General features: G+C 38.6%; 1 protein-coding gene across 1 annotated transcript in view; it reads left to right on the top strand.

The window, feature by feature from the left end:
• LOC140953280 (probable ATP-dependent RNA helicase DDX60) overlaps positions 1 to 12,402 on the top strand; it is a 65,405-nt gene that overhangs the window by 10,997 nt on the left and 42,006 nt on the right. The window contains exons 3-4 of the mRNA XM_073402778.1: positions 6,669 to 6,776; positions 11,740 to 11,818. Of these exons, the coding sequence (XP_073258879.1) occupies positions 6,669 to 6,776; positions 11,740 to 11,818 (187 nt within the window). The remainder of the gene's footprint in view (positions 1 to 6,668; positions 6,777 to 11,739; positions 11,819 to 12,402) is intronic.

Genomic DNA, 12,402 nt, shown 5'->3' with positions numbered 1-12,402 from the left:
TTCAGTAATTTATTTATGAAATATTATTGGGTTTATTGTTGAAACACTCAGACTTCTTAGCTGTAAGTTAAACGTTTTAGCAGTATTTAATTTATTTAATGGATTTGAATATTATGTTGTCTTGCAAAGGTGTACAAATCATAACATTTTTTTTGCAGTATTCTAGTGCTCCGCTACCCTTCAGTGTTTACGTAAATTTAATGTCAATTGTCCTTTGAAGCCGTTCTTTTTCAAATACGCTACTGAAGTGTTAACGTGCATTTGTTTTCTTCAGAATTTTCAGCTTCTGGTGATTCTGTGAAACAGACAATGAAAGCCAAAAGATGCAACTGTGGAAAAAACCGACGAGGAACCAAAATTTCTTGTGTCTCTGACATCTGCCCCTGCAAAAAGAATGAAAGTCCTTGTACCCGTGATTGCCGCAGCAACACAAGCGGAAGAGAAAATGGAATGGATGAAACTGCTTTCAACAAAGGTTGTCGATGTGGACAAGGAAACAAATCTAAAGACGACGACCTAATGCAAGAGTCGTGTCGAGATGGCAGTCGAAAATCGAGATGTCCCTGTGTTGCAAGAGGTATTGGATGTACAAATCTTTGTAGGTGTATAAACTGTGCAAACATCATGCAGGCTCGCGTCGCCCAAGTAACACCAATGAAGCAAAGAAAAAGAAAGAGAGAATTAGTTTCTGCCTACAAAAGGAAAAAAGGAAAGGAGTTTATGGAAGACCAAAAAGCATCTATCAGTTCAGGGACCTGGAGAAATCTAGAAACATTTTGTTTGATAGTATGCCGAGAGGTGCTGTTATCCCATAGCATTTCGGAGAATCCGGGAAATTTGAAATTGTTGTACAATTTCGTTGCCCAATCTGATAGCGTTAAGGCAATGTTACTACCCATTAGCATACTTGAGTAAATTCCATGAAATTTAAAAAAGTCTGACAATGGACTAATCTTGTAACGGTGTAGTCAAGATACGTTCAAAATTTTAAGTGGCACTCCCTATTATAGTTGCCGACATCACGAGGCAAAAAGCGATACTGATAATCTCGACTGAATGAATTAGTGACCTTCAAACTACATATCGGTGTATTACGTATCGCACAGAGTTAAGTGTTTGTTTAATTTTAATTTTCAGTCGTGCCACTGTACGGAATCCAACTTATCTTGACACAACTGATATCGCCCATTGTATTATTCCTTATAGCCGCAAAAGTTATAATCAATTCAGATATAATAATTTGGCATATAAGGTGATCCACACTTAATGTAAAAAAGGAAAACGGTGTTGAAAGAAAAAAGAAAAAAAAACGATTTTGCTTTGATTTGCATAATGATCAGATATCAGTTGCATTGCACACTGAACCTTAATGATGGACGTAACAGATCTGACCTCGAGATCAGGCAAAGCCAAGAGTTGGCAGTTAGGTCTGACGTTAGGGTTTGTACAACCGACCTCTGGAAGTCTCAAAAAAACTTGAAGACTAAATCGGTAGATGGAGGAAACCAGCTTGGAGTTATCTGGTATTTAATGCAAAACTGAACTGATCTACATTAGTTACTCGATTTCCTCGTGTTGTGCGATTTTCAACGATTGTCTCGATAATAGATAAGGTATGATTAAAAAACGAATGCAATAAAACTTCAGCCTCACTTGTGTGGTATTGAAAAAAGTATCCAAACGTTATACCCGTTGTAGCACCCTGCCCCGTTGTTAAGTCATTTTAAAAGGGCGCCTTAAGACTCAGCGTTTTATGCAAAATATCTGACCGTAAAAATATTGCCCAGAAATTTCGCTTACATTTTTCAGAAAATCATGATAAAAGTTTAACAGCCAAAAGAAACTATAAAAGGCTTCAGGTGCTATAGCATTGAGACACAGAGCCTTCGTCATTGACCAAGCGCTGTGCTCAAAAATGAAAACTTTTGTTTGATTTCCGTCAAAGAGAAAAAATGTACCAAATAAAGCTAATTGCTAGACAACAGGGTAACAGAATAACAAGGTAACAAGGTAACAGAGTAATAAAGTAACAAGGCAATAGAGTAACAACGTAACAAGGTCAGAGTAACAAGGTAACAAGGTAACAAGATAACAGAGTAACAAGGTAACAAGGTGACAGAGTAACAAGGTAACAGAGTAACAAAATAACAAGGTAACAAGGTAACAAAGTAACAAGGTAACAAGGTAACAGAGTAACAAGGTAACAGAGTAACAAGGTAACAAGGTAACAAAGTAACAAGGTAAAAAGGTAACAGAGTAACAAGGTAACAGAGTAACAAGGTAACAAGGTAACAAGGTAACAGAGTAACAAGGTAACAGAGTAACAGAGTAACAAAGTAACAAGTTAACAAGGTAACAGAGTAACAAGGTAACAGAGTAACAGAGTAACAAGGTAACAAGGTAACAAGGCAACCGAGTAACAAGGTAACAAGGTAACAAGGTAACAGAGTAGCAAGGTAACAAGGTGACAGAGTAACAAGGTAACAGAGTAACAAGGTAACAAGGTAACAAAGTAACAAGGTAACAAAGTAACAGAGTAACAAGGTAACAGAGTAACAAGGTAACAAGGTAACAGAGTAGAAAGGTAACAAGGTAACAAGGTAACAGAGTAAGAAGGTAACGAGGTAACAAGGTAACAGAGTAACAAGGTAACAAGGTAACAGAGTAACAAGGTAACAAGGTGACAGAGTAACAAGGTAACAAGGTAACAAGAAAACAAAGTAACAAGGTAACAAGGTAACAGAGTAACAAGGTAACAGAGTAACAAGGTAACAAGGTAACAAAGTAACAAGGTAACAAGGTAACAGAGTAACAGAGTAACAAGGTAACAAGGTAACAAGGTAACCGAGTAACAAGGTAACAAGGTAACAAGGTAACAGAGTAACAAGGTAACAATGTAACAAGGTAACAAGATTACAGAGTAACAAGGTAACAGAGTAACAAGGTAACAAGGTAACAAGGTAACAAGGTTACAGAGTAACAAGGTAACAGAGTAACAAGGTAACAGAGTAACAAGATAACAAGGTAACAGAGTAAAGAGTAACAAGGCAACAAGGTAACAGAGTAACAAGGTAACAGAGTAACAAGGTAACAAGGTAACAAGGTAATAAAGTAACAAGGTAACAAGGTAACAGAGTAACAAGGTAAAAGAGTAACAAGGTAACAAGGTAACAGAGTAGCAAGGTAACAAGGTAACAAGGTAACAGAGTAACAAGGTAACAAGGTAACAAGGTAACAGAGTAACAAGGTAACAAGGTAACAAGGTAACAAGGTAACAGAGTAACAAGGTAACAAGGTAACAAGGTAACAAGGTAAAAGAGTAACCAGGTAACAAGGTAACAAGGTAACAGAGTAACAAGGTAACAAGGTAACAGAGTAACAAGGTAACAAAGTAACAAGGTAACAGAGTAACAAGGTAACAAGGTAACAGACTAACAAGGTAACAAGGTAACAGAGTAACAAGGTAACAGAGTAACAAGGTAACAGAGTAACAGAGTAACAAGGTAACAGAGTAACAAGGTAACAGAGTAACAGAGTAACAAGGTAACAAGGTAACAAGGTAACAGAATAACAAGGTAACAATGTAACAAGGTAACAAGGTTACAGAGTAACAAGGTAACAAGGTAACAGAGTAACAAGGTAACAGAGTAACAAGGTAACAAGGTAACAAGTTAACAGAGTAACAAGGTAACAGAGTAACAAGGTAACAAGGTAACAGAGTAACAATGTAACAAGGTAACAAGGTAACAAGGTAACAGAGTAACAAGGTAACAAGGTAACAGAGTAACAAGGTAACAAGGTAACAGAGTAACAAGGTAACAAGGTAACAAGGTAACAGAGTAACAAGGTAACAAGGTAACAGAGTAACAAGGTAACGGAGTAACAAGGTAACAGAGTAACAAGGTAACAAGGTAACAAGGTAACAGAGTAACAAGGTAACAAGGTAACAAGGTTACAGAGTAACAAGGTAACAGAGTAACAAGGTAACAAGGTAACAAGGTAACAAGGTTACAGAGTAACAAGGTAACAGAGTAACAAGGTAACAAGGTAACAAGGTAACAGAGTAACAAGGTAACAAGTTAACAAGGTAACAAGGTAACAGAGTAACAAGGTAACAAGGTAACAAGGTAACAGAGTAACAAGGTAACAAGGTAACAGAGTAACAAGGTAACAAGGTAACAGAGTAACAAGGTAACAGAGTAACAAGGTAACAGAGTAACAAGGTAACAGAGTAACAAGGTAACAGAGTAACAGAGTAACAAGGTAACAGAGTAACAAGGTAACAGAGTAACAGAGTAACAAGGTAACAAGGTAACAAGGTAACAGAATAACAAGGTAACAATGTAACAAGGTAACAAGGTTACAGAGTAACAAGGTATCAAGGTAACAGAGTAACAAGGTAACAGAGTAACAAGGTAACAGAGTAACAAGGTAACAAGGTAACAAGGTAACAGAGTAACAATGTAACAAGGTAACAAGGTAACAAGGTAACAGAGTAACAAGGTAACAGAGTAACAAGGTAACAAGGTAACAAGGTAACAGAGTAACAATGTAACAAGGTAACAAGGTAACAAGGTAACAGAGTAACAAGGTAACAAGGTAACAAGGTAACAGAGTAACAAGGTAACAAGGTAACAGAGTAACAAGGTAACAAGGTAACAGAGTAACAAGGTAACAAGGTAACAAGGTAACAGACCAGCAAGGTAACAAGGTAACAGAGTAACAAGGTAACAAGATAACAGAGTAACAAGGTAACAGAGTAACAAGGTAACAGAGTAACAAGGTAACAAGGTAACAGAGTAACAAGGTAACAAGGTAACAAGGTAACAGACCAGCAAGGTAACAAGGTAACAGAGTAACAAGGTAACAAGATAACAGAGTAACAAGGTAACAGAGTAACAAGGTAACAGAGTAACAAGGTAACAAGGTAACAGAGTAACAAGGTAACAAGGTAACAAGGTTACAGAGTAACAAGGTAACAGAGTAACAAGGTAACAAGGTAACAAGGTAACAAGGTTACAGAGTAACAAGGTAACAGAGTAACAAGGTAACAAGGTAACAAGGTAACAGAGTAACAAGGTAACAAGGTAACAAGGTAACAAGGTAACAGAGTAACAAGGTAACAAGGTAACAAGGTAACAAGGTAACAAGGTAACAGAGTAACAAAGAGAACAAGGTAACAAGGAAACAAGGAAACAGAGTAACTAGGAAACAAGGAAACAAAGAGAACAAAACTTTAAGGCAACAAGGAACCAAGCAGAAAGAGTAAAGTTTTAAGTTAATTAGGTAAAAGCGGTACAATATATGTCCCCATACATGAAGTACCTACCAGCGGAGAAGGCGCAGCCGCTGTACAAAAGTAACGGAGGCTCTGGGGACAAGATTGAAGCGCAAAGCGTATGCCCTGATATTTTGCGCATGCCCGAACTACGTAAGCTGATATTTGGCTGAACATTTTGCATGTGGAAGAGAAGGCCGCAAAGTGCTCGACCTAAAAACGGCGTTGGGGGTACCGTTTTGGCTTTTCATAGCCAGATGGTGACAAAAAAGGTTCCAATAGCTTTAAAAGGCGTTTTTCGGCAAAATTCCCAAGGGCGAATGACTGAATACTAAAGATGCGTTCGATTGACCGTATTCTGGAATAGGAATACGTAGCGGAATGATTTACTTTACTGGTCCTTACTGGACGGCTTAGTGTTAAGTATCGTGGGATGTTTTACGAGTCAAGCTGTATTTTGGCGAGACCGTAAAACCTTAAAGTAGTTTACTCAAAAAATCCATTTTCTACGGGTCATCGTCGGCACTTGGAGGCTCAATGTTTTTGCCAGGAAAATATTTGCGAGTAAATAAGAGATGGAACGACAAATAATTGTGACTGGGCTTATAATCGCAAGTGGATACACTGGAAAGAGCAAATTGCGATGAAAAGAAGAAAAACTCCCATAAAGTAGTTTCGTGGAGCTTTTTGAAAACAATCAACGAACTCAAAACCTGACTTTTGCCCGAAATATGGTCATTAATACAACCTTGGGCACAGCGTAGTTTCCATATAGCGAGTTGGTGTTGTTTGGATCCTGTGATGAAAATAACGGATATCTGTTACCAAGTGCGTGAGCACTTACTTTCTGACAGGTTTTCGAACGTTTTTAGACATCTGCAGAGTTCGGAGTCTTGCCGAACATCCTGCACACCGGACTGCGTCCAGATCCTGAACTCAAATAATCTTTGTTCATAAAATGGGAGAAACCCGACCTCAACCAACAGGTGAAACACATAAACCTGACTCTCTCCCTGTAAGTTGCTAAGCGTCACTAATTTTAAACCTTTCAGTTCGCAATATTACCAACGCAATGTAAAGAACTTTGTAACATCGCGGGCGATTTAAATTCAACGGCGATTTCAAAATATGTAACACTGAAGACGACGGATGTACCGTCGAAACATGTCTGGTACATTAAAGAAAGGTGTTGTGTTTATGCGGCTGTCTATTTCCAAGTGACGGTTTTGATTTTGAAGGGTGTGTAGCATATTTTGGCAAATGGGATGGTCCTTGAAAGCTGCAAGTAATACCAAGATTCAAAACAAAGTTTGGATTAGGTCATTTTATAGTTTTCGTAGCAAATTTACTTTTTTTATTCATTTTTTGCTAACTCTGTTTACGAATTTAGGCGAAGAAGACACCGAAGATATCGTTTTCGAAGACAGCGAGGAGGATATGGAAGATGAGGATGATCAACGCTTGAAAGAGTTAGAATTATGTTCATCCTCTGATGAAGGTAGCTAAAGAGAATACACCGTAAAAACAACCAGCCGTTTGTCCCTGGGAACAAAAGAACTTTCCCACATTCAGGCCCGGCCAGGGGTATTGAGTATTCGGGTATCCGGGGTCTTTTTTATTCAGGTATCCGGTATTTTGATATCACAACCCCTTACTTTGGGTATAAAGTATGTTGTTTTTCTAAATTATTGGTTTTTGGTATTTAGACACGAGGTTTTGTGCATTTGTTCACATGTGAATGCATGTTGACACATTGATAGAGGGGCGGGCAAAGGAGGGAATTCATCGTGACCGATTGCAGTGCACCAAAAGTTAACGGGGGGTGACAACTCTAACAAAGGCTGTTTGGGCAGTCCTATGAATAACTTTATGTCCTCCCGGAAATTTCGTCGACCCTCCCGAATTTTTCGGTGGCATTCCCCATAAATGTTTAACTTCCCAAAATTAGCAGCTTCTTGTTAATTATCTAACCTTAGTTATTTTTTCGTTAGAGGGTATCATGTTAACACAGAAAGACTGTCAAACTTTTTAAGTATATATAAATCGTGTTTTTTTTTATTTTTAATCACCGACGAATCAGGCGAGCGCTGAAGGGGCCAACCACTAGGGGGGTCTGGGGGCATGCTCCCCCAGAAAATTTTGAAATCTTGGTGCTCTGAAACGCCGTTTCTAGTGTTCTGAGAGGACAAATTCTGTCCAAAATGTTCTCTAAATCAATTGTCCTTTTTATGCTTATTTTTATTGGCGTGACTTCGCGTAGAAGTAGTCGATTTTATTTTATACAAGTTGTGCGGTTTTTGAAATTGCTCTGGAAATCACTTTCAGCTAAGTATAGTCTGTGTGGTGTCATTGTATGAGTATCATAAGAATTCATTTGAAAATTTCAGAACTGTCGAAATCTGGAATTTTCCTATTCCGAACGCATATTGATCAGGATTCGGGATTTTTGAGTAAAATCGGAAGGACCCCGACGAGATCAGGATGATTAAAGAGTCTTCACAGACATACTATTTTTTATGGCCTCATGTGCGTTTAACAAGGTTAAATGAGTTTCGTTTTTTTCTTACGTACTTCTAACGTACTTTTTTCAAGTTTTCCAGTATGCAATCAGTGGAATGTGCTCTTAAAACTCGTTAACATGCAGCGTAAAAATACCCCTGAACTAATGAATGATGGGATCTGGTGTGAACTGATAGTATGTGCCTTGCACCGACCCTTGCACCGGTACGGTTCGTGTGTCAATCCGCTGGGGATTGCACGTGGTCAATCGCACTATATTAGTTGGAAACGTTGCTGATTAAGCCGTTTTTAATTGTCAAAATACAAGGAATACAGCGTATCGGCACAGGGTGCATATCACTGTATACATATTGTTTGATAACATGTAATATGAAATCTTTGTTCAATGTCCCGAAAATATCTCATATTTCCCGAAAAATTTCCCAGGTTTCCCGATTCCCGGCAAAATCTCCAGATTCCCGGAATAAATTTGTTTTTCTCCCGAAACAGCCCTTGTTAGAGCTGTCACCCCCCGTAAAAGTTATACACTGTAATATACACTGTATGTGGGTGTGTTATCTCTCACTGCCTCAGTAACATGGCAAATCGCTTTTAGGGACTGTATGTGGTATTCTGTTTCAAGACCGACAATTTTAGGTATTCGGTATCGAAGATTTTACCATTTTTAGGTATGTTTGCATCTAATGAGGAAAAATTCCGGAATATTGGTATCCCACTGCCCCACCAATTTTAAACTTTGGGTTGACAAAATACAGTGCTTGGCACCCAAGCGTCGACCACCTCGTTTGATACTGTTTAAGCACTGAAAGGGAATTAGGACTGTTGTAACTCTTGATAAAATAACAACATCACTGGGTAAACTAGTCTCCCTCTAAAAACGGCTGCGAGGGAGACTATGGGTAAACAAGACAGATATATTAGAGAATTGCAAATACAGGGGGAAGAAGACAGAAAACCTCCGTTTCGTGCACATGTATATCTTACTTTACGAACTACAAACGAAAACAAGTAACTTGGTTTTTGAAATTTTGCCTTGCCTGTACACTAATAATGGTAGAAAACTGGAGGTTGTCACAATTCGAGAATTTTGGCCATGATAACCGCGAAGTTGTTCGAAAACGCACTCGAAAGAGAAGTCTAATTAAAACCTAAATATCGTTTTCATGTCGATGGGTAAAGATGAAGGTCCTGGAAGGACGCTGGCGTCCACGGGCAACTGAGGAGTGCACAAGGACGAGAACTGCGTGGAAATGAAAACGTATTGCCAGATGGCTTGGTATGGACGGTGGAAAGCGGAACGGAAACGCGATAGTACGGCCACGTAGCTTTCAAAGGCGTTTCACCTCACATGAAAACAAAGATTTTTGGAAACGTGTTCGTAAGGGGAGACAGTACACTGTTAGTGATAAAGTGAAGTGTATTGAAAAGTAATGTCGAGAGTTGTACATTTTTGGGTTCGTTATAAAAAATGAGGATGGAGCTGGTAAGGGCATTCATTTGCGGAGACTGACTTATTAGGGACTTTAAGATCCAACAACGCGGACGGTAACGAGAACGTCAAAAAAACAATAGGTTTTATCAGCAAAACAACAACTTTGCACGTGCACCATGATTTTTTGTACATTTCTCTGCCCGTTTTTGCACGACCACGACGTGAACACGCCTAATTTCGCGTTTCACGGAGGACGTAAACAAGCAACGACGAAATTTTATTTCTCTTACTGTACTTGGATATGGTGCGTAGGAATTCAATTCCAGGAGGGTTTGCCTACATTTGACAAAGTAAGTGGGTAGGAATAATTGCGATATAGACTGAAAGAACGCAAATTCACTTTTTAAGTGACGTTCTCATTGCCGTCGCGTCGTTGGATCTTAAAGTCCCTATTGAGTAGGGCCATTTATACGAGGAAAAAAAACGCGTCTTAAATAAGACGCGAACTTTCCGTATAAACGGCACATTTCGTCTAAAATAAGACGCGGCTTAGCTAAGACGCGTCTTAGCTAAGACGCGTCTTATTAGATAAGACATGCTCGTATAAATGGTACAGTTCGCGTCTTATTTTTCCTCGTATAAATGGCCCTATTGAGTCTGTGTTGACGTGGCTGTGATTTGTATGGGCAGGTCCAATGGATTTTGAAATGGATTCAGAAAGTTTGCCTTTATATTCTATGGACAAAAAAGTATTTGGTGTGCATGTAATAAAACTGGACTAGTTTGTTAATTTCGTGCTTTTTCTTTATGGCTACACGCCAAAACGACTTCCGCCATCCGAGGACAATTGATTTGGACCGATTCATAGGCCGAAAATAGCGACTTTTGCATGAAGATCGCGCTGCTTCAAATTCAGAAACATATAACCCTATAGCATAGCATTTATATAGGGGTTATGTACTTTTGTTCAAAACTCATTGAGTTTGCTAAAAATAAATAACACCTCTACTTTAAGGTATCTTTAAACTACTTAACATCGTTATATCAGAAACCGTTTAGTGTCTTTGCTGTTGGGCGAAAGTCAAATATTCTCATCGCGTAACATTTATGCAAATTGGCGTGACAATAGATTCGGTAAAATACACAAGCATATAGTAGTCTGTGTACAGACGTCCCCCTGTCGTATAAAAAATAATTTACAAATTCAAACTCGAAAAGGATTACTAATAATTATTTCAAACTCTTTAAATGAACTTCAAGTGGTGCCAGTGAAAATTGAATCTGGGTATAAACTCCAACTTAAATCAAGCACCTAAAAACACCAAAATAAATACTTTTCATTATCAATGGATGCTGAAAGATGTTCTTTGATAGATAAGATATTAAAATTATGAAAACCCACTTTTAGACAGCTGCAAACACACCAATTTTTGCAATTTTTACATTCGAATCCTTTACGTTTGATTTTTGAACTTTTGTCGTAAACATCACCTCAATTGAGTTATAAAAGTCGTCTCTTGCCCTCTTCACAGAAAGATGCCCGCAGGTTTGACTTTGGAAACTGAAAGATCACGTTAGATCTTTATTGTAAGCGTATTTTATCTCCAGTTTAAGTGCCACTCTTCAGATATTTTTACATTTTAGCCTATTTTTGCGTTTCTCTAAGCGGTGGCTTGGTAGGGTGTCTTCGATTTCTCCTTGTTGATTTATTTTTTTATCCAACAATTGTGATATGTAGATGTTGAGTAGTTCAAAGATACGTGAATGCCGTAGTGTTATTTATTTTTTGCAGACTCGATGCGTTTTGAAGCAACGCGATCTTTAAAAGTCGCTAGTTTTGGCCTTTGAATCGGTCCAAATTATGCCCTCGGATGGCGGAAGTCATTTTGGCGTGTAGCAAAAAAGAAAAGCAAGAAATCTAACAAACTAACCCGGTTTTATTACATGAACACCAAATACTTTTAGTCCACAGACCATAAAGGCAAACTTTTTTTCCGATCCGAAAATTATTGAGACTGCCACTGACCTAAATCCGTATTTTGGGGGTTAATTCATGCTTCTGCGTTTCATGGCAAGGATCCGAAAAACTTAAACTCGACAAGTAGTTTCCAGTGAAATACAGGTTCACCACGTCCTACCGGCTCGTGCCAGTACTGCTGGAACACTTAAGGGTGGTCTTCACTAGCGACAGAGTTGGGAGCGCCCTTCTATTTCGACTTACGACTCCGTTGCTTACGATCTAGTGAAAACTAGGTTGTCGAATTACAAGCAAAAAGGGAACTAAAAACCAATCACAAATCGTGGTAAAGAAAATCTTGAATGTCTTTTTTTTTCGCTCTTACTTACGACTCCGGTTTGATTTTTCCAGGTCTTATGCGCTACTTATTCATTTTCCGATTCCTCTTCGTTTCGTCGTAACAAATCCAAAGAATCCGAGTTCAAAAATCTAATCTTAAATTTTCTCTAAGAAAGGTACCCTATAAAAAGAACTAAAATGATTCATCCACAGAAACCGAAGAGCTAATGAAGACAGATCGAGTGACAACCCGTGTTAACAACACCTTCTACAGGAAAGACGTGAGGCCTACGTAAGTAAACGTTATTGAAATACTTAGACGAAAGTACTTTTTTTGAAGTTTCAATGTATTTAGCACGACAGTGCTACTTGAAAACATTGTTGTAACGTCTCCCAGTTGGACACGGGACTGCCATTTCTAGGTGGTACGTCATCCCTCGAAGGTATAGCCGTTTGTCGGTAGTAGTAAGGTAGGTGTCCGTTACTCCTTTTTTGATGGGGATCCTCATTGATTTGAGAGGGGAGCAGCATATTAACGCCGATGCTGACATACCTGTTTGTCTCGACTTCTTCACTTATTCCATTTCTGTAATATCTGTGTTGGCTAAGGTATTGGAAAGAGTAACGAACGATCAGCTCTACGCGTACCTATAACAACATAACATAATTTCAAAAAGTCATTCCTGATTCCGTTCAATCCGTTCTACAGTCACTGCTCTACTTGAGGTTACCGGTAGCTGGGATTTTGACACTGATCGTGGTAACGTTAACACTGTAATATTTCTAAATTTGAAAAGGCCTTTGATACGGTAGAGCACACTATATTACTGTCCATTAAAATTAAGTTTCCACAGAATTCGTGCAACTGCTTGCAAT

The sequence above is a fragment of the Porites lutea genome, chromosome 11 (genome assembly GCF_958299795.1).
Source record: "Porites lutea chromosome 11, jaPorLute2.1, whole genome shotgun sequence".
Taxonomy (NCBI): domain Eukaryota; kingdom Metazoa; phylum Cnidaria; class Anthozoa; order Scleractinia; family Poritidae; genus Porites; species Porites lutea.
Note: the sequence above shows the minus strand (reverse complement) of the source record. Positions and strands in the feature narration are given on the sequence as shown.